Source organism: Eumetopias jubatus, unplaced genomic scaffold, assembly GCF_037043125.1.
Source record: "Eumetopias jubatus isolate StellerSeaLion01/CBP00866 unplaced genomic scaffold, mEumJub1_p1.0 scaffold_5, whole genome shotgun sequence".
Taxonomy (NCBI): Eukaryota; Metazoa; Chordata; class Mammalia; order Carnivora; family Otariidae; genus Eumetopias; species Eumetopias jubatus.
Window position 1 is genome coordinate 12,218,528 of NW_028274811.1, and position 22,006 is coordinate 12,240,533.

General features: G+C 44.1%; 1 protein-coding gene across 2 annotated transcripts in view; it reads right to left on the bottom strand.

Annotated features, from left to right (window-relative positions):
• The window catches only part of SEMA6A (semaphorin 6A), a 57,669-nt gene that overhangs the window by 14,294 nt on the left and 21,369 nt on the right, over positions 1-22,006 (bottom strand). The window contains exons 10-18 of one of the 2 annotated variants that reach the window (XM_028092650.2): positions 21,055-21,186; positions 18,749-18,904; positions 17,147-17,323; positions 16,652-16,792; positions 16,492-16,572; positions 14,018-14,076; positions 11,725-11,745; positions 11,538-11,588; positions 6,183-6,347 (exon numbers count right to left, since the gene is read on the bottom strand). In XM_028092650.2, coding sequence (XP_027948451.1) covers positions 6,183-6,347; positions 11,538-11,588; positions 11,725-11,745; positions 14,018-14,076; positions 16,492-16,572; positions 16,652-16,792; positions 17,147-17,323; positions 18,749-18,904; positions 21,055-21,186 — 983 coding nt within the window. The remainder of the gene's footprint in view (positions 1-6,182; positions 6,348-11,537; positions 11,589-11,724; positions 11,746-14,017; positions 14,077-16,491; positions 16,573-16,651; positions 16,793-17,146; positions 17,324-18,748; positions 18,905-21,054; positions 21,187-22,006) is intronic. The other variant, XM_028092651.2, reaches the window with a different exon arrangement.

Below are 22,006 nucleotides of genomic sequence, written 5' to 3' on the forward strand. Positions count from 1 at the left end.
ACACTTTGGAGATTAAAATAACAGAGAATAACTAAACTGACTCTAAACCTTTATGGGGCCAGTGTACCATAATTTACAAATTGAAATACTCATGGACTCAATTTCAAAAATTGTATTTTCATTTTCATCAGCGGCAGCAGTAGCAATTTTAGATACTTTTTATGAACTTTTAAGGATCGCTTTCCTCTAACACTCAAAACAGAAATAAGTGAACTGAATTAATTCAGAATGGTTGTTGGAACAACAGCAGTCAGTCCCCGGCTCTTCAGTGTTCCTGGGCTCTGCGCATGCCCACTCCTACCTGGTCCAGTCAGGTGTGGATTGTGGGGTGGGAGGTGCAGCCTCCTGCCCTGCCCACTGGCAGTCTCCCCACCAGACTGAACCCTTTTCTCTGAATTCTCCAAGACTGCCCTACCACCACATTTAAAAAATGGCTGTGATACTATAGGTTTTACAAATAAAAGCTATGCAAATTATCAAGGGCTTCGTCTTTTTGAAACTAAGGCTGTTCCACAAAAGCCTGAGTTTGGCAGCATTTCCACAAAATCTTAAAATATGAATCCTGTACCAAACATACCTCACTTCCCTCTGCCATCCTCCTCCCTGTGCAGTGGCATGTGATGGCCGCAACACTGGTGCTGAAGGGAAGGCTAAAGAAAAGGGTCTGAGAAACCATCTTCTAAGGCTGTGTCCTTGACATCAGCCAAGCTGCCTTGAGTCGTCTAATGCCCTTTCCTGAAGTCCGCTGCGCATACTTTTGCCTTGTTCACACAGGCAGTGGTGGCCAGAAAGGTTTTCGGTGCACTTTCTTGTCTATGTGTGCTTCATCTGTCTGGCGGTTTGCTGTTTCTTGGATAGAAACCGTGTCTATCTCTAGTGTAGCCTCTAACTCCTTATTGGCATCCCGTACCGTGCTGTGGAGCCAGTAATAAATTTTGCTTGAGATGCCTCAGAAAACATTTTTGTTATGGTAATGGTACTGAGGAAGTGACAGAGAAAATCTGGCCGAAGTATAGGAATCAGGAAAAGAAGAGAAGCTTGTTTTTCTTCCCCTTTACTCTTGTCATCACTAATAATTTTCTCTGTATGTAGGATCACCTACATGAGACTTGATAGGAGCCAAGAAGTGACTTCCTCCGTTGAGAGAATCGGGGTACTTTAAAATCCCCAATCCATTAGATTTTAAGCATCGGAGGTTGTTAAAATGCTAGCGCCGTCGGGCCTGGCTCCGTGATCTACACTGCTCACCTAAAATTGGATTTCTCAGCTTGTTAATGAGGAAAGCCTGGCTATGAGCGTTTGAGGCTCAGAATAGGTAGAGTTTGAATGAGTGCAAAGGGAAAAAGGGGTCAAGCGTAGGTTACTGCCAGGTTAGGGGAACACACTGTATCATGAATCCATACCGATAACGGAAAAGGAGACAGGCCCCAGAAATACCAAAGGTCAGCTTTCCCTCAGCCACAACTTGGGGAATCACCAGCTACCGGTATCCTTGGGTGCTCACTGCTGGTCTGGAGAAGAATCTCATCAGATGCTTAATAACAAGACTAGAATGAGTAATTTCCTTTTAATCTAAGTCCATTTTACTCTCAACTCCTACTTGACCAAACTTCTCATCCCTAGTCACAAAGCTCAGTAGTTGGAAGAGATGTCACGAGGCCTAGATCATATCATTGCAACACGCAGAGCCCGGCCCACAGAAGCATGGTGATTATTAAATCATGTTCTTCCAAATGCCAGAAGCCATGTTTGGGTAGTAGTTGAATCCTCACTGGACTCCTGTAATTGCTTGAGGCCAAGAGTTACCCAAACTTTAGTCATTCAACTTCCAATACTACAGTTTTAGTGATACCAGTGAGTCTTACCTACCATATTACATAGTAATTTTATCCCCCTGTACTCCCAGCGTTTGCATTTACTTAGTATTTTATTTAAATTACCTTTAAAATGTATTTCCAGTAGAAACTTTGTCATCATAAATGGCGGGGGGGGGGGAGAGGGGAGTGTCACTATTCATAGATAGAAGGTAACCATAAAAAAGTAATTGAGAGCAAAACCGCTTTAAGTTCCAGCTAGCTCCAGCTGCAAGGCAAAGCCCCCAGTCTAAGGCCTGTTTGTTCTTGTCAGAGTGGGATAGTAGCAAGTTAAGGGAGTTGTTAACGATAAAGCACCAAACTGAGACTTTTCCCTTGACATAACCAAGAAGACTGAAAGAGAAATGAAAAGGACATGACCTTCCAGCACAGGATTCAGTATTCTTGAAGGCCGTGATGTCCGGAACCACCTAAATCCTGTCCTGTAAGGAGCGGCCTGTCCTACTGGGAGGCCCTACTGCTGCAGGCTACACTGCGTTGGAGGAATCGTTGATACACTCTGTGCTCTAGAAAATTCTGTTCGGGATTGTTTATGAAGTATGGACAACATACTCATCACCATACTTGACAGACCTTATGAATCTTACTGCAATATTATTTCCCAAAGTAAAAAGTGCTTACACAAATAGCTTGTACATTGATTAAAATATATTCAACATTTACTGTATGTTTTAAATTATTCATTTGATATCTAATTTAAATTCTGTTTCTATATCTTTTTCTTGTCTGCAATGAGTATATATCCTCTTGACTAAATATAATTGATAGTATCTCACTTTAAAAGATTGCCCAAAATATATAAGCATACTACAGCGCTGGCATTTCCAATCAAATGGGAACATCTTTGTATATATTGACCATTTTATCTGTTTTCTGACAGCTCAGAAGAACTCTATAAAGTCCGAAGTAGGGGATTTTCTTCTGTTCTGATTTATTGTGCCCTAACAGCAGTGGTCAGCATCTACATTTTATACTCATACTGCATAGCTCTCTTGGCAGATCAGTACATGGCCGATTTCCTCACGTATCTTGCAGTCTTCTTGGAAATCAGGATTTATGGTATTATTACTTTTGGTCAGAAACAAGAGGCACAAGAGTGGCTATTAATTTTCAGTATTGCTTAACCTAAAAAAGAAAGCTCTTATTTCTTTTGCTGTGGGAAGGGAGGTGGGGGGAGACAAGCCAGATCTAAAAATAAAGTGGATTTTCTTTCTTATTCATATATAATTAGAGCCCCTTTGTAACTACTCATTATCACCTCAATAGTTATAGGATGAATAAATAATATATATTTTTAAATGTGGCAAAACCAAGAAAGAAGTAGCCAGGGCTGCATCCAATTTATCAACTTGGTGATTAAAGGGCCGGCTCTAGAGGCTCCAGACATCTAGGGACCCAGAGATAAAACAGAGCAGTTGGCTGTGTTTTTACTAATGAATCTAGGGCTTGAAAGATATCAAGCAATTTTAAAGAAAAGCAGCAAGGACAAGAGACATTAGACAAGGCCAGTAGGGTAATGAAGGGCAAGGCCAGTTACTGAGAGAGAAAATGACTTCATTTTCAGTGATAATGCTTCTGTGAGCCTTACAGGCCTCTTCTCCCGCTTTGTTAGTATGACTGTCTGTGTCCATACAGCCTCAGAATGCTCCTCACAGTGTAGAAGGAAAGAGCCTTGGAACATTGCACAGAAGGGCAGAGGGCTTGGGTCTATTATTTGGAAAGGGGGAGGCTGAGAACAATGGTAGCAGAAGGGGGTTAGATTGCAAGGTGAGGATTGGTGCTTTGACAGAATGTGAAGAACATACGGGATTAAATCGAGACGAAAGACAACAGCAAAGGAAAAGAAAGGAAAAGGCAAGCAAACATACTCTGGAAATGCAGGGGTGTTTGGGGGTGGCGTGGGGCCGGGAGTGGGGCCAGCCGGTGGTGGTCCGCAGATCTGCAGGGCGGAGCCTCTTACTCAGCAGCCAAATTAAAAAAAAAAAAAAAAAAAGGCATGGGGCACTTGACTCCTCAGCAAGCTGGTGAGCGGGACACATTTTCTGCTTAGCGGGGAAATGTGTGGTATTTTAGGAACAATTCCAGAGTATATTTAGCTCCTAAAGCTGGGGCACACAAATGTCACATTCCCATGAGACAATCGACCCAGTGAAAAGAGCACCCGCCAGAGGCCCTCGCAAAACCCATGAAACTCTTGCATCCTGGGAGATGCTGTGCACACGGATGTGACATCATTAAGGCACCCACATCAGGAAATGAAAAGAAGCGAGGAGATCACAGATTGGGCTGAGTTAAGGGACGTCATCATGAGTCAGAAAAGAAATAAGACTTTTCCAACGGAATCACGCCATCACCAAGTCATACCACACAGTGCTTAGCAAAACAGAACAGACGTTGAAAATAAATCATGAACATTAAACAGAAAAACCATTCAGAGCAAAATGGAAATTAAAATCATAAAAATCATGGCAAAAGGAACATTAAGCTACATTTTGTTTTTGAAAAATTTTTCTGCATAAGAACCCATTGTCATTGCCCCATCAAATACATACTCAGTTGTCAAAAACCCGACTCGAATTGACGGGGCAAGGCAAGGAGTTAAAGGCACAGGAACAGTGATCGTGTGAAACGCCCATGCAATCACCTCTGCCACCATTGTTTGACAACTGTAGACTGCTTCCAGCTTTGTCAATATTCATAATAAGACCCAAGAGAACGAACAGTGCCGAATTTTAAAATGATCTGTCACAGTGTTAATTGGACTCTTTGATAACCTCCATCCCTTGGGGGAGTTAACAACTGGAGGAGTCATGCCACCCGTCTCAGTGAAGTGAAGAGAAAATGACTGTAACCAACAGCTAGCGATCTGGTTGACATACTTAATGCTCCACTAGAACGGCTGTTTGGATTTTCAGAAAGTCACAGTGACCAAACACCAAGTGATTTCACGGAGCTGTCTCTTCTGGAGAACTCGGCCAAGACCAACACATCTGCGGTCTGGAGCCACACATAACAAATAATGGCACATGGTAGGGCTTGTGGCCCACCGTGATAGTTCTGTCCTGTCACCCATGAGCCTGGCGCGCTGGCGGAATGCTAAGAGCAGGGATGCCGCCAGCTTCAGGTGGCTGCCGAGGCAGAAGCCACTCTTTTTAAGATCTGGGACAGGGAATATGAATCAGAAGTTCTAGGGGAATAAGAAAATTGATTTTTGAGGGGACATGCTCTGGAATAAGTTACAAGGGCTACACCTTTGCATTGCGGCTTGGCCCACACAGCAGTGGAGGTGAGTCGCAGAAAAGAGGGCGAGGGTCTAGTGTGCGGGGGGCTTCCTGGCCAACAGTCTCTCAAAGTAAAGATGGAAATACGTACATAGAAAATCCCAAGGGAGGGACACGACAGAGACTGGCCTCCAAGGGTCACAGTGACTGGTCTGCCCTCGAGATTCCCAACCCGCGCTTGGATGAAACCCTTGAGAACATATAGAAGTGAACAATTCTGAATGAGGGGAAACAGCTCTCAACATAACTGGGCTTTTCAGTCTCTGATTACAAGACTGTTTTTTGGACAAGTAAAGGCCTCTTTGGTTGCAGCTGCAACTAAAGTAGGATGTGTTACCAGAAGCAGCCACTGGTGAGAAAAGAGAGGACATTTCCTGTCTCTAGTTGAGCAGAGAAAGCAGGGGAGAATTTAGGACAGTTCACAGTAGAGTCCCTTTCAGCTTTCAGAAAGGAGCGCAGCTTCCTTTCTGTTTTAAATGCATAGCAATTCTGCTTGATTAAATAACATATTTTTGTCTCAGCTGTTGTCTTCAAAGGGCAGTTACAGTACCTCGCAGGATGACAGCTCTATTCACACTCAGCACCACGCGTGAGGGTGGGATGCTACGGGCCAGTAAAGACTCTGCCCTGCTCTCTCTCACATTAAACGGGCCTTTGCTTGGATTACGTGCACGTGCCAGCGGCCCTGCATTCCATCCCGTTGTGGAATGGGAAAGGAGGACCCAGAATCACAGAATGAGCTCAGAGGAGTGGAGAGGGATCTGCTTTGGGCCAAGCCGCACCTCTTTTGGATGGAGGGAGCTTAGAGGATGTGTTATTTGTTTTGTGTGGTTTCTCCTTGATCGGGGAATAATTGAGGATCAAGCCGAGCACAGAGGATTGGATTGTAGTCTTTTTTGAGATGCTTTCAATCACTGTGTTGGAGGTGCCTTGAACACTGCTACGATGCAGCTGGAAGCAGTTACACAGTCCTCCTCACTTTTCCCTCCCTCTCCCCCCAGAGGAAGAGGCATTTCCAAGGCCTTACCCTTCTTGTCTTGGTGATTACGGGAAGACACCGCCCCCAAAGAGTCTGTCCTGTCAGGTGAATCGAGCAGATCCTTCCAGTCCAGCATTCCTGCCCTAGACTCATACCCCTCTTGAGCCGCCGCATCTGACGTGGTGGTGCTGGGCAAGAGGGAACTGGAGTGCCCTGTTTGCATCACAAATACAGTTAGGCAACACATCGCCAGAGACCCCCACATTCCCTTTGCTCAGAGGCCAGGAGGGGGACCCCCAAGCTGGCTGTAGGACTGAAAGGAGATTGCCCTAGAAATAACAGGCTTGGGGGCTAGGGTTCCGCAGAAGACTCCCTGCCCTTGCAGTTAGAGGGTGAAGGGCCAGATCCTATCTCTGCTGCTTGCTGGGTGAGCCTGGGAGGTTCACTTATATTTCTCTGGGCCTTGATTTTGCTTGTGCACAAGATGGGGATGATGTCACTTACCTCCCTGTGTGGGGAGGATAATGGCAAAAGTACCCAGCAGTGTCTGACAGCACGTGCTCAAGAAATACCAGGGTACTTCTCTGGTATTCCCATAGCACCACTAAAGGCAGGATGTGTCCACTCTGGGGTCAGCATTTGTGACTGAATGGGCAGGTGGATGGTAGTGGATGAGCCTCTCGCCTCTCGCCTCTCAGAAACAACTCAGCGGTCCCGAGCCCTTCCCACCAAGCCTTTCTCACGGAGGGTGTGTCTAGTTTTCAGCTTCAGCTCAACTTCACGGGTTCCCCAGTTCTAAGAGAAGTGATGGCTTTCTCAAGGGAGCTGCTCCCGCCACCGCTTCCCTGGAATGGCAGCCTCAACTGCCCCACGTTGCCATGACTATGCCTTCCGAGTCTTGTTCTGGCAAAGTCAGTCCCATGGTTTATGACTCATACTTGGGAGAGGTTGTTCTTGAGGCCATGATTCAGATTAGAAAGGGATAGCTTTTTGAGATCCAGAGGAGCCTACCAGAGGATGAAATCAGGAAAAGAATGGCCAGGTTGGGAGTTACGGCAGAAACTCTGGATTCTTCCTATGAACACATTCCTAAGCCTTCCTGCCAGCATCCCGCAAGGTTACATACAGGTTGCATCAGGTGCTTTGATGTCAACTGTCACAGTGGTTTAAAGGAAGCCGCACTACCTCTTCTTTCCAGTAGAAATAAAATTTAACCTGTGATTTTCCATTAGAGTCTTTGGCTCATTAAACCACCTTAGCTGTAGCAGCCTCTTGAACAATGTTTGAAAAGACATCAAGGCAACTTCTGTGAATGTGGAAACAGTGCCTCTGGTAGAACGGAGGACAGATTCCCAAGTGGCTCCAACCTTGGGCTGTGATCACCATGTATGTGATAAATAAAATATTGGTGACCAGAAAGAAAGATCACAATGAGGAATGAATTGCGTTCTTCTTTATTAGTTATTATAATAAGTTGGGTTCCCAGGAGACTCCAGTGCTGCACATAACAGACAACCTATGTGAAGAAGACCTCAGGAAAAAGCAGAGAAGCCAAGTGGGTCACCTACATTCTAATGATTTCTGTGGAAGCACCATTCTTAAATGCCCCCACAGCACTCGGGTGACATTTAAGAAACCTCCTTCTGTGTAGAGTTTGTTCTTCTCCACGCAGCTTCAAACATTGGCTTTGGTGCACATAGTCTGGTTTCTATCCAGCTGTTAGGAACATGTTCATTTACAACTCAAGAATGCTTGCATCTAGACTGTCTTTTTTTGACATTCCTGGGTTTCATAGCTCATCTCTTAATACTGATAAGAGAACAGGAGTAGCGAAATTAAGCCGGACTTGGAAATGCAGAATTTCTCTTCTTTTTTGCTTATATCGCGGTCTGAAAGAGAGCCTCTGTTTCCTACTCCTGAATTCTGCACCGCTCTTACGCGATATATGGTCAGCCTAAGAATTCGGCACCCAGCCTAGGCAAACCATTAGAAATCACTTTGTAGGGAGTTAGAAGGGGCGGGGCGGGGCGGGGGGGGGGGGCGCAGAGAACGAAATCCTTTTCTCCAAGTAGCAAGAATTTTTTTACCTGAATTGATATGCATTTTGAGTACTTTCAATTTAACTTTGTTCAAGGGGCAGTTTTATGGTAATGCTGTAAGTATGGTTTAGGGAGAACATTTCTTAATACGGTAATCTAGGGGAAATATATGCCTAAGGGACACATTTCTCCGTCGAAAGATTTCCTGGACCATATGCTGCAAATACATTGAAAACTCATTGGTAATGGAAAGCTATGGCTATGAGAGGAAATTAATGTGGACCAGATGGTAGTTAGGTAGGAAAATGCTTTACACAAATGTGAGAAATCAGCTCCTTCCTATTGCTGAAGTGTTAGTCTAATACCCACCACATCCCCATTTTCTATATGTAAATCTAGAGAAACCATGCATCTGATGTACTCAGAATTAAAGAAAAAAACTGAGCAGCCTGAGGTTTGTATTCTTTTAAACTTATGCTTGAGGATAGGCAACATGTGTCACTGGTGAAATCAGACAATCGGAGAAAGCAATACCTGATTCTCAAAAATTTTAGAACCGCCTCGTAAGAGCACGATTAACCAGCAGTCCTTAGTTTGAAATCAAAGAGGCATATTATTATTATTACTACTTCTCCAAGCTTAAAATGTTAAAAGGGAGTCACTTATATTCTTTCTTAAAATCTGATTCTACAGGCTATATCATTTGTGCATTCCCTAGGAGACTCTGTGACCAAAATAATGCTACACAAATAGGCATTTATTTGTAGATACGGTATTACAGGTCAGTAGATTTGGAGCCTATGATTTTGTCTTGTTAATCCATGATGAAAGGTCATAACTTAATCAGTGGAGCTTATGATGTATTCTTTTTTTTTTTTTTAAGTAATCAATCTCTCCATCTAATGTGGGGCTTGAACTCACGACCCTGAGATCAAGATTCGCACACACTGCTGACTGAGCCAGCCAGGCGCCCCTGATGTATTATTCTTACGCAAAGAAATAGATTTTAGAAGTTAAATTTAATATGCATCATACTGTTTCTCTATATCTACAAGTCTTTGTGTGATTCCAGAGATTAGAGACGCTTCAAACCACTCTTACCTATTAGCAATGGTTGTAGCCAATTAGACACAAAACAAGAGACACTAAATCAGTACAAGAGAGGGAGAGAGAAGGAAAACAGGGTCCAATTCACTAAAAGGGGTTCTTGTGTATGTGAACTGCTGTTGCACAGAACTTTTGCCAAGCAGAGAGATTGCATGATTTATCGTAGAGATTCCTTTTTCTGAGTTAGGCAGTTCGAGTCTCACGGCTCTCTCTCTGCCCTCAGCCACTGAACATTTTAGGGGGACGTGCAAAGGGCGCAGCTGGGGACAGTGGGTGCATTTTGGACTTTGCGGTCGGCTTCCTAGTCTATACCCATGCTCAGTACAAACAGCAATTTGGTCTTCCCTTTGACAGTAGAAATTCGACACTGTAGTAGGCACTCAACACATATTTGCTGAGTGAATTAATGAAATCTATTCTTGTTTTTTAACTCCAACATAAGCATCTCTTGGAATAGTTTGTGAAAAGAAAGTCTCCCGTGTTTTCAAAAGTACTGTCTGGACCAGTTCTTATTTTGGTGGTCAGTCAATCATCTAACAACTTGACGCTGGACAGATTTAGCCTAAAATGGATAGGATCATTAGGTGAAAGGAAAATTCTACCTCTTCTTTAGTTTCATCACAGAAGCCACTGATCAAGAGGTGAGGGTGAACAGGCATCATCCCTTAAAATGTTAACATGGAGGAATTAGTAAGTTCCTTTCCCTTTGTAAAGGAAATAGGAGAGATCCATAGATCGGAGGGTGACTTTTTCTTCCTAAAAAGCATCCCATCGTTTAACTCTTCTTTCTATATGAGAAATTACCTGGGAGTTAAAATTGGTCTTCGTCCAATTGATGAATGCTGGGGAGGTAGCCGGTTCAATTAGATTTAAGACCTGAATTCCTCAGCATCTGATAAAAATTATTCAATTATAGGAAATGATTGCAAAGTGTGATATGGGAGGAGAGCAGATGCTAAGTGGGTTCTCTTTCTGAAGGGTGAGCTAAGCTAGATGACATCTGCCTCCTGAGAAATTTTTCTTATTGTTGGTGTTCAGTATTCTGGCTTGAGTAACAGATGAGACTAAAGGTGGATGAATTCTGTGGGCTCATCTGCTTTACGTGGCCTCCCTTCACAAGGAAAACAGGAGAAATCAAGCATTGTGTCCCATATCTGCACAGCTCACTTAGGACTGCACAGCCTTTAGGACTTCCAAAGAGGCTTTTTATTTATGCTAATTAGACACAGGGAGTAAGAGTTTATTACATAGAGCTGTGAAACACATTTGTAGCCATCTTGAACTATTTCTTCAGTCCTAAACCTGCCTTGCTTTCTTTTCTTTCCTTTTTTTCCCTTCCTTTATCCCCTGCCTCTACATTTAAAGACTGTCCTGGAAATGTTACTGTTAACGTATTTTTAACACAAAAGCTATAAAATGCGCATCAGTGAAACTCTTAGTCCCCATTCTAATGCAAAGCTTAAATCTTCATCACACATGTTTTTCATATTTAAAAAACACTTGAATAGTTTGCCCTATAAACATTTGGGGGAACTCTGAGAAATAGCAATGGAACACTTCAATTGCATTTCAATTTTTCTTATAAAGGGCTCAGAATATTCTGTTTATGTTTCATAGCTTTGTTTAATGTATTGTCTTGTATTTCAGAGCAGGAACAATGGGATAGATCCTGTTTGCACATCATTTCCACTGCGTCACTCTTCCTTGTATACATTCTGAAGAACTCTCCCTGAAAATATGTCTAAATATTCATACTCTTTGTGAACTTAAGTTTCAAATGGCTAATTTTCATGTGATGTCGGAAAGGTTTGCCTCGTAAGAACTGGTCTCTGCATGCTGTGTAGATTTTTTTCCCCCTGCAGAGGGTCCTGCCCTGAAAGTCAGCATTTTGGGGAATGGTACTCTATCAGTTAAGAGCTATGGCTTATTACTTATAAGCACTGTTGTTTTATCTTGGATATACTCATAGTCCAAAAGCAATTTCTTCTACCTCAAGAACTCATTAAGTGTATTCACCAAATTCCCTAACGTTGGCAAATTTCATGTTTTGTGGATTAAAAATGTAGGAACCAGTCTCCTATGTCAATTGTCTCTCATAGGCAGTGAGTTTTGAAGCATTGTGAAAATGATAAATAATTTTAGTGAATTGGGGCCCTGAAGTAACAAAGAATCTGGTCCATGATGTTTAGGGATGGAAACTATAAACTACCACAGGATGAGTGGCTTAGAATTAAAAAAAAAAAGTCCATAAACTGACCATATACTGTGTTGTAAGACATTTCATAATCTGGAAGAGGAGTTGAAATGTCTATAAAAAAATAATGAGGATAAAAAATTAATTAAAAAAGAAACTTAAGGTTTGAAAATACTCAAGAGGATTAGTGAAACAGGATTTCCCACATAGATTTCCATCGATATTAAATTATGAGTAATATCTTCCTTACCATTCAGGGCCACAAAGGAATCTGGAAGACAAAAGGGAGGAGAAGGTTACTTAATGTTTAACACTCTGCTTAGTGTGACTTACATCAATAAGTAGGAATGAGCTAACGCAGAATTGTGCTAACATGTGATCCCCAGTACTGAGAAAGTGCTTTTTAATTTCTGCGTGTAATACAAGACACTTTATATCGGGTCTGATTGCACACTCCTCTATCTCTTCCCCGAGTGAGTTTCCTCAAAGTCACTGCCCTTTGTTGCCAAGGCTCAAAGAAACAGCAAGAGTTAGAAAAGGAACTGTGGTTATACGTGATTCTGGGACTTGAGGCCTTACTCTATACAGACGGACGTGTATGCAGGTAAAAGAAGTGACACCTGGACCACACTTACAAAACACTCTTGTCTTTATGCTCTCTCTCGTGTCATCCTCTCAATCACACACATAGGTGTGTGTGTGTGTGCGCGCGCGCGCGGTGTGTCTAGGTCACATCGCTGGTTCATTTCAGCTTGCTCCTCAGCCTCTTACACTGACTCTTTAGGATTTCCTCATTTCCCCTAAAAATCCTGTTCAGGAGTCACTGTGCACCAGTTATCTAAATCCTCTGAATGCCTTTGTGTGAACAGGTATGGCTAGCAGAAGTAGGTCATGCTGCAGCAGGAGCAGAGAGAGCCTTCGAGAAGCCGCTAAGAAAGGCAGCGAGGGGCAGTTGTTCCTCCTGCCCTGAGCTGTGTACCCTGAGTGCCTCACCAGGACGAGTTCAAGGGTAGGTAGCCCACGAAAACACAGAGGCTTGCCCCCTGAGATTGAAGAGTAGTTCACGGGTTGGGGACCTGAGGCTCTCCCCTGTGTTAGATACAGAGGCTTCCTTCGGTTCCTTTGTCCAAAAACACACAGGTGGCGTGGGCCTGCTGGTGTTGTGGACACGTGATAGAGACAGTAACAACCATTTCACAGCTTTCATCCGTTCAGTTATCCAGTCCCAGTTGACACCCCTATTTTCTACAGATGCCCATACCACCAGATCATAAAAATAGGAAGAAAATTATTCACTGAAGTCAGCTCATTAAGTTTGCTCACACAGACGCACACACAAACCAGAACTTGTTTCCCTGAAAACGGAGCCATAAGGCACCAACATGATTAACATGATTTAAGATCCACTGATCAAACATCAAACTGTTTGACGGCACACAAGTAACGCGGGCCTTTTGGTGGTAACAGTCTCCTATGTGGATTTCTTCACGCATAAATTTTGTGTTTCAAGACCCAATAAGAAGCTTTTGCCAATATGTAATATTTGCAAACAAAAAAATACAGCAAAGAATTCGGAGATGAGGCTGCCCGTAGTCCTCTTTATTGGATAATATTTGATCTCCAAAAAAAGGTAAGGTAGAAACTTGGAACCTTAGAGTCTGAGATTTCAGTACTCATGGCCCAAAGATTGAGAGTTTGACCCATGATTTCCATTATAGAACCAGGTATCAGAGTAATACAGTTTCATTCCCCTAGGGGCTGTTTTTGGGGTGCCATTTTGAACGAATGTAAGCTTCCTAGAATCATCATATGTAACCTTTGAAACACTGCGAACTATTTTCCAAGAGAGTGGCATTATTCTCTAACTTAGCATTAGTAAACATTTTCAGGAGAATACCCATGTTAATCAGATCAGAGGGCAACTGGGCAGATGTTTGACCAGCATCTTTTATATGAAGTTCCAACTGAAATGTTACCATTTACTAACTTTTGAAATGAACTCCGAGGTAAGCATAGTAGGCTAGTTCCTATAAAAAAGGTTATTTTGAGTCATCTTGTACTTTGTGGGTTCTTTCGGAAGTTTTTTCCTAAGGCGAATGGTAACAGACATAAATCTAATTAAAAAAATAATTACTTTTATTAGGCGATATGCTTGAGAAGAACAAAACCCTCCCATTCAATTAGAAAGCTAGAGTAACAGCGATCAATCTTTTTATTATTTGGCTAAAAATTACGGTGCGATAACACATTTTTTAAAATAACAAGACCAGTTTTCTAATGGAAATGCTGATCTAACTTACTGCTTGGTTATAATTAATATCCTCTGGAGTGAATTGGTTCCACAGCCTTTATAGCAACAGCACAGGGGGCACTGGCTCTGCAACACACTGTTTTCTTTATCGGATGTTTAGAAGATGATTTCTGTTACTTCTGCCTGGCTCAGTGCCAGCCGCACCCAGCCCCACATGTGGCGTTATGTTTCTGGGCCATCCGACCCAAGGATCTTTGCACAAAGATGAACATGGATAAAAAGCTGTACTTACTGTGACAGTCTCCCAGGCCATCTGTATTGCCACGTTCTATGTCCTGTTCAAAAGTCAGTCTTTAAAAAAAGGGGGGGAGGCAGGGAGAAGAAAGAAACAAATTCAATAATGCAAGTCCTTACTCCAGAACGAGTCTGAAGTTTCACTACAGAAATGAACACGGTTTGATAAATTGAGTGGCAGGTGCAGAAAAAGAAGTAGATAACGGCTGGGAAATCTGTCTCCGAAGTTTATAGAAACGAGTCTTATGTGACTCTCCGAAGAGAAGCCAGGGTTTAAGCTGCTGATTCCGATATTATTCAGGAAGTTAATTAGTTGGCGGATTATTTATATCCTCCTTTTACAGATTCTTTGAGCATTTCTTAAACATTTAAAAAGTTTAAATGTTAACATAACTCTTTATAAATGATGTAGAAATCTGTAAATTAAAAAAAAAAGTCTCTTCCTCTCTACTTTTGCTTTGACCCCAGCACTGCCTTCCTAGACCTTGATCTATTTCTTTGTGTAGAAATGACCTGTTTAACAGAGTGTTCCAAGGAACAGATGGCTGGGGGGCATGTAGCACCCTTGAGGGGATGGGACATGGTGGTGGATTGTGCTGAGACCCCCCCCCCCCCGAGACTCTGTGGCCCTGTGACTCGGCAGTATTACCCACATGCTCCCCCACCAGCTCACTCTTCTTTCAAACCCATTTGGTCACCATTGGGCTGCACAAGGTGTATAACAAGACCAATCTCAATATATCTATTTTGATTTTTTAAAATAAGCACACTGGACTCACTCAGAGGAGTACTGTCCTTTTTGCGGCGGGGGGGGGGGGGGGAGCTCCATGCTGCTTCTCACAGCATCATTGAAACTGCCTTAGAGTTTATTTTATGGACCATTTAGGAAAACTATCTGGAAAGTCACAACCTTGATTGAATCCTTCACCATGTTTGTTTTCCAGTGTTTTTTCTATTAAAAATCAAATTCATATTCAAAGGATAAAGATTTTCAGTGGTAGTGAAAGCCAGGATTCATCAGGCCCTGAAGGCTGTTTTCCAAGGAGAATTCCACATGTTTTGAACAATGAAATATAGATGTAGATCCTGAAGGGAACAATTTTGGAGTTCACATGTTGACTTAAAAATTATTTTCTTTTTGAGATTTTATTTATTTATGGAAGAGAGCAACTGAACAGAGGCAGTGGGGGAGGGAAGGGGTAGAGGGAGAAGCAGACTCCCCACTGAGCAGGGAGCCCGATGAGGGACTCAATCCCAGGATCCTGGGACCATGACCTGAGCCAAAGGCAGACGCTTAACTGACTGAGACACCCAGGCGCCCCGACTTAAAAATGATTTTTAAAAATCAGTCACACCTTGAATATAGGAAGGAGATAGGTCATTTCTTAGCTTTCCTCACTGTGATTTGTGATCTTTACTCCTTCACCTCAAGGGTTCCCATGAAAAGATACAAAGCTCTAACACTAATATGTCAGTATTGCTACTTGTGAAGCTGGTCTAATCATGTATAGTGAGTCAGTCCTTTGTATTAGATTTCCAGGTCAGATTTTACAACTGTCATGAGCTGTGTTTGTGGGAATACTTTCCCTCAAATTATGCATGTGGTGGTCATCAGATACGCTCTCCTGCCTGTCCAGCTATTCTAAAATGGGAGAGGAGGCTCAGAGTGAAGGCAAGATGATTCTTTGCCCTCTTGGATCTGGGGACGTTGAAGGAATGGCTCATACAGAACTGTGCTGCCATATGGCACCTTCCTTGAGTTGCCATAAGTTGTCAAGGATGTGCGTTGGATTTCATATCCACTAAAGTAAAGACGGGCAGGGGGAACCTTTAATGTCATCTCAGCATTTAAAGCAGGGTAACAGTTTTAAGCACCAACATCATAGGCATGATGGACTGGCCTGATCTAGCTGATCGGCTGGAGAACTGCCAAGAATTGACTCCCTAACGAGTAATGGGGTCAACAGTTCTTCAGTGCAGGAGAATGGTTTATTGGATGCATACACCATCCTTGCAGTACAAACGCATTGCTTAACAAATGCTCTGTGATCTCTTCTTGGCCCTGCATGGTCCATTAGAGGAACCAGTTTTGCTGTGGTCAGACAGACCATGGCACTAATCTAATCGGGACCCTATTGCTCCTTTTCTCTGCTGTTCTTACACCACTGCAATCAAGGCATACACCTTCTTGTCCCTCTCTCCGGGGAATACTTAGAAGCCCACTGTGTTTCTCTCCTCTGTGTTTTTCCTCAGTCTGAGGACAGATGATTAATCTATTGGAAATCCGCCACGTGCGATGTCGCCGTGTTCTATGAAATGGGAAAAGGAAGCAGAACGGCTGGCAGTCCCGTTGGTGAGGTTTGTGCATACAGGCTCGGTGGCAGGGGTGTGTGGGAGCGTAGTTGGTGGTACGTCTAGAATGCAGAGCAGCTGAGGGCCGTTTTATGCTCTTCCGCAGCCCAGGCTCCTTACCTGCTGCTGGGTGACAGGTGGGCACAAGAACCTCCTTCCTTTACCCACCCGCAGTATGGGTCTCTGGAGGCGATGCAGGTTCTGCGGGAAGAACAGGACCATGAGCTACCCAGGACTCCGTTCTAGGACTTTCTAATGGTCAGTGAGGCCAAATACGTACTTTTTACACTTGCCATGTCGTTCGCAGCGGCCGAGGGGCAGCTTTACCACGCAGGTGGAGAACGCAGCGTACAGCGAGCCGCTGGCTCTGTCCAGCTGCATGCCCACGATCCTCCTGTCCTCCACTCCGTCGTAGCTGCACCTAAGGGGGTGAGGGAGGCTGGTACGGTCACGGCCCCTCTGAGTCAGTCCTCCTCCTGCCGACACCCCTCCCACCCCGCCTCCGCCCGCAGGCGGTATCTTAGTCTGCCCTCGCCCAAGGTGAAACAGATCTTCTAAGCTGCCCTCCCCGCCCCGCGTGTGTGTGTCTGGATAAACACACACGTTATTGGCAAGGAGAAAATAATGCTTTTTAAGTATTAAAGCATTTTTTACAAACTATTAAAAGTCACCCAAAAACGCATAAAACTGAAGTCTCCTATCCTCAGATTTTCTCTGAATCAAAAGGATCATAACGACAAATAATCACTAAGAAAGAGCCGAAGATTCTACGTACTTTTCAGGGTTATAAACGCTCATCTCCTCCAGGAAGATGCTGTCATTTAGGAAACCACTGTTCCCTATCCTGGCCAAGAACTTCAAGATGACTCCCTTCTCTGATCCCAGGAAAACCACAGTGTGATTCTGATACGGCCCGGCAGCAGTGTCCACCGCAATTTTGGTCAGGCGGTATCTAAAATGACAGGATCACAGTTTTTATATCTTTGTCGGTCTGTCACTAAAGGGTCCCCTTTTCCACTTCAAACAATTGTGACATAGCTTTCTAGTAATAACCTCAAGAAAAATACGTGCATAGAGATAATGTTCTCAAGCTGTTCTGGTCCTTTATTTCCACATGCAGAGCATTAGTGTGGCTCCAAGGGGAGGATGGAGGTATGTGTTTGTGGAGGCCAAGTCACATAACATATAGACAGCCATAACCATCTGAAACCGCTCAGCAATGATCTCTTCCATGAGCAGCAAGGAAGGGCTGAGGTCTCCCAGGAAGAGGGGAAGAAATACTACTAACCCAACTCATTTAACATTTCATTTAACACTGAAAAGAAAAGCAACAGCTACCAGTTTTCCATACTCTGCCTCTGAGGTGCAAAGCCTTGTCAGCAGAATGTCAGATTGGAAAGCTTTCCAAGTGTACGTAGAGGGGCTGGGAAAGTTCTGAAGGATGGGAAAGTGGTGTGCTGATGGCACTATAAATAAATACGAGGACGTGCAAGCCAAACAAGGTCCATTTAAAGCCATAGGGCAAGGACATCAGTCCTTCAATAAGTCCTATCAGGCGCCATCTTTCTTGGGTATCTCTCAGCTCTTCACCACTCCATGGATACCCATTTGTGCCAGGCGCCTTGGCAGAAACCAGAAAACACGGACCCTCCTGCAAGTTATATACCACAGTTTCCATTTTATGGGCAAGAGCCATTATAGTACTTTTAACATCTTCCCATAAAGTCACCGTTTAAAAATGGTGGTAAAGTTGGATAACATTTTGTTTGATGACTGCCGCCAACAAGATGGCGCTTGGGAAAGCCCATGGAATAGTTTGGAAATAAGCTCTAAAGAAATACAAGAAGAAGTATTTAACGCTATCACAGATTTCTAACCAACTGCCCCTTCTCTGGCCACCCCTTCAGGTTGCAAATGGCACAGCATGAACCCTTCACGCTTGCGTACTTGTGCAAGTGTCGCTCATCCCTGGTCTGTGTGACAGCTAACGAGCCGGGGGCAGGACTTGGATGGAATCTGGAGCATGCTTTGCAACCATATCCAACCAAACAGGTATCCACATCCATGGACTGGTTCTCCTTCACTGCTTCTCTGCTTTTGCCCAGAAGACTCTCACCCGGAAGGAGATATCTTTGTTACCTCTAATTGCTGGCATGGGTCCAATTAGCCTGAAAATATCAGAACTCATCTCACTGGGAATGTGGTGATGGGGGTTTTGTGGCAGGCACCCAACTGGCCAGCATTTCATAGCTGAACCAATGCCCAGGATAACAGAAGATGTTTGTGGCATTTCAAATCATGATCCACCAATAGGTTCTGTGAACATGAGATGGAGTAGGGAAAAATCCATTTTGGACGTGATTTGCTTGACACCCACCTGACCATCGTCCTCAGGAACCATGGCTTGTTGATGACAGAAGGCACAGCCTCATCCATGAGTGGGTGCGTTTTGATGAAGTTCAGGGTATCATCGGGAAACTCATTGGAGGTTGCATATTTTTCTAAGGACGATGAGCCAGCGCAGCAACCTGGCCTAAAAAGAAACAAAGGGAGGGAGCTTTTTTTCATGCCTTATGGCAAATTCTTTGAACGAACTGCTTCCCTAAGCATCTGGCATGAGGGAGAATATACTGTAGGCTGAAAAGAGGAAGTGGAACGATGCAGAATGCCACCAAATAAAATATGCTTAGATTTTCTCCCGGCCGCCGCCTCATTCTGTACAGAAGCTCCAGCCAGGGCAGTTCAGCTTCAGCCGGGGGCAGCCTGGCTTACCCCCAGAAGCACAAACCCCCCAAACACTGATGGAGCTTGAAACAAGGGAGGAAGTGTGTGCTTCGCCCACGTGCCCCAGGCTCTGCTACCTGTCCTAAAACCGTGCGGGACGTTCTTGAGGCACTTGCTCTACGGGAGGAGAGAATGCAGCTGACGTCGGCACGGATGTAGTGGCCAGCTGGCACGGCTCGCTGTAACCAGCTCCCCTTACCGGGGGTCCGAGAACATGCAGTTTTGTTTTTATTGTTCTTACTTGATTTGGGCAGGTATGAAAATTACAATTACACTGAAGATTCTCTCCCGAAAGGTCATTTCTTGATTTCTGAACAGTGACAGCGAAAAGTCATTTCTACAAGCAATTCCGTGGTTTCAGGAGTCAAGGGACAGCCTCGTAAAGTCAGGTCAGGGAAACACCGACAACAGTCCTGTCCACAGCCCGGCTCTGCCTGCTGGTTCAGGAAAGCACACTGGACACTGATAGCACTGGCACGATCTGGCCTCATTTACACACCATTTTATGGCACTAACCAAGCCAGCCTCGTGAAAGCATCTTGATGTCGGCCAGAGGAATGAGGAAGCACGTGGAAGGTTGGGAGAAACACATTGCCACCGTTAGAAAGTCAAAGTATGTGTCCTGGCCATAGCCAACTGACACCATCTTCATACACCAAGGGGGGCATATTCTATAAGTACTCCCTGAAACCTCATTCCTCAACTGTACCTCCCCTTCCTGCTTATCTAGAAAGTAGCTAACATTCCCAGGCAGTGAAGTGACTTTTAGAGGATCTCTCTGAGCTTGCCTTAGTGTGCTTTTTGCACCTAGTCTGCTCTCCGTGAGTAACCGTATACACACAGCAGATAATTCAGGTGATGAAGATGGATGAACCACAGAGGTTTTTTCCCCCCTGGGTAGAGTGGTTCATGTTATCAAAGTCAGTTCAATTAAGTGGACGGGGTTATTTTGTGTGGGGGGTTTGGTGGTTGGAGGAGAGGGCTGCAAACCAAAAAATGAAGATATTGGGCTTCTTTGCAGGAGCCCACAAATTCGGTGGAGGAAGCTGGACATACAGATTCTTCTATAGAACTGAGATGGCATGTGTTATAATGGAAATGTGCGGTGTGTGCACATGAGGAGGGCAGGTGCAGGGGCGGGGAGAGTTTCATCCTGTCCGTGGAGAGAGAATGAATTAGCTGGCTTAGTGTGAAGATTTCCCAGAGGTTATAGAGGACCAAGAAGTCTCTGCATTGTCCTGTGACAACAGGTTTTCCATGAAAATGGTTCTGGGGCTCTACATTTTGGTGGAGGGATATGGACTGTTTCTGGATCCACAACAGACTAGAACTTGGTAGAGCAGAGAAAACGGGATGGTCCACTGTGCCCACTGGTCTCTACCTGCCCTTGCCCCAGAGTCCTGGACGCAGCTCCGATCCAGGCTGGTTACAGAATCCAGGGATCACCATGTATATTTCACGTTTTATTAGGGTGTAAGGACATGGGTCTCTATAAAAGGGACGGGGAAGCAGGGTGGAGTGGTGGAAATAACCTACTCAGATCTGTGCTCTTGCACAAGACACATTCTGCCTCTCCGAGCCTCCCATTTTCTCAGATACACAGCAGCGGGGCTGCACTGGATGCTTCCCATCATCCTAGGATTACACTGGATAAGCCACAGGGATAGAGGTTAAGTAGAAGACTCGAGCGTCGTTTTGAATATAACTATAGGTAACGCTGAGTTTAGGTTAAGGAGATGAAGGCAAATGGCTTCCTAGGGCTTTCTGTTGTTCCAGCATTTGTGTCTCTGGGGCCCCCTGGAAGGCGCCAGTGTGCAGTTCTTTAAGACGTTCACTGTCAGAGGACCAAGCTGCCCACTTCTCGCCGTTCAGAATCACCACATAAATATTTACACATACCTGGGCTTGGGCACGCGTTCATCAGGAACTGGTGTCCAAGTGGAATCTGGAGACTTCTGTTCTTTGAACCTCCCCGTGAAAACATTGGCAATGTCAAGCATGTCGTAGGCACACACTGCTGACCCGGGGATGCTGTAACGTAACATTTCACACAGCGTTACTCTCCAAACAGTTATGCATGCAGCTTGGAAAAGCAGACTCCGAAGCAACTCTCCTGTTACGGGCATTAGAAATTTAAAGTTCGCACCCTGATACTGTAAGGGAGCCTAGGATACACAGCGAACGTTTCTCTGAATCAAGTTTGCGTCGGTGGCTTTAAAGAAGGGACTGCTTAACAGCAAACTCATAGAGAAAAACCTCTTCGTGTTGTTATTGCTTTTGGAACTGCATTTGTTTATAACTGGTGGTTTAGAAGGTTCAGAAGTTCCCTGAATTTTCACTCACTAACTTTAAAGATAAAATCTTTGGAAAACATTTTGCATCTCTAATATTGGTGTACATTTGAAGTAAAAGTGTCTCACCTGTCCACATATTGCTTCTTTGAATTCGGTTTCTCCAGCCAGGGACCCCAGGAGTGAGAATGTATGTGTGGGGAGAGCATGCTTATTTTCTGTTCGTCACCGCCCATTTTAAGTTTTACTTCCTATTTATTTGCATGAGATGAAACAACGTAAGTCTCTAAAGCACCAACATTTTGCAAATAAAATGCTCTATTAAGTGCTAAATAATAATAATGGTGGTAATCTCTACCTATAATTACATCCTTCTCTGGTGCTCATCAAAGGACTTGGGGATTTTTTTAATCAATGGAGAGAAGGCATGAATTATTCATTCATTTGAACCCATGTTTGTTTTTAACTATGGTCATTCCTTGATTTTGATCAAATAAATTGCAGGCACCAGCCAGCCAAGAGTTTTCACCAGGCTTTGAGGTAGTGGCCATTGCATGGGC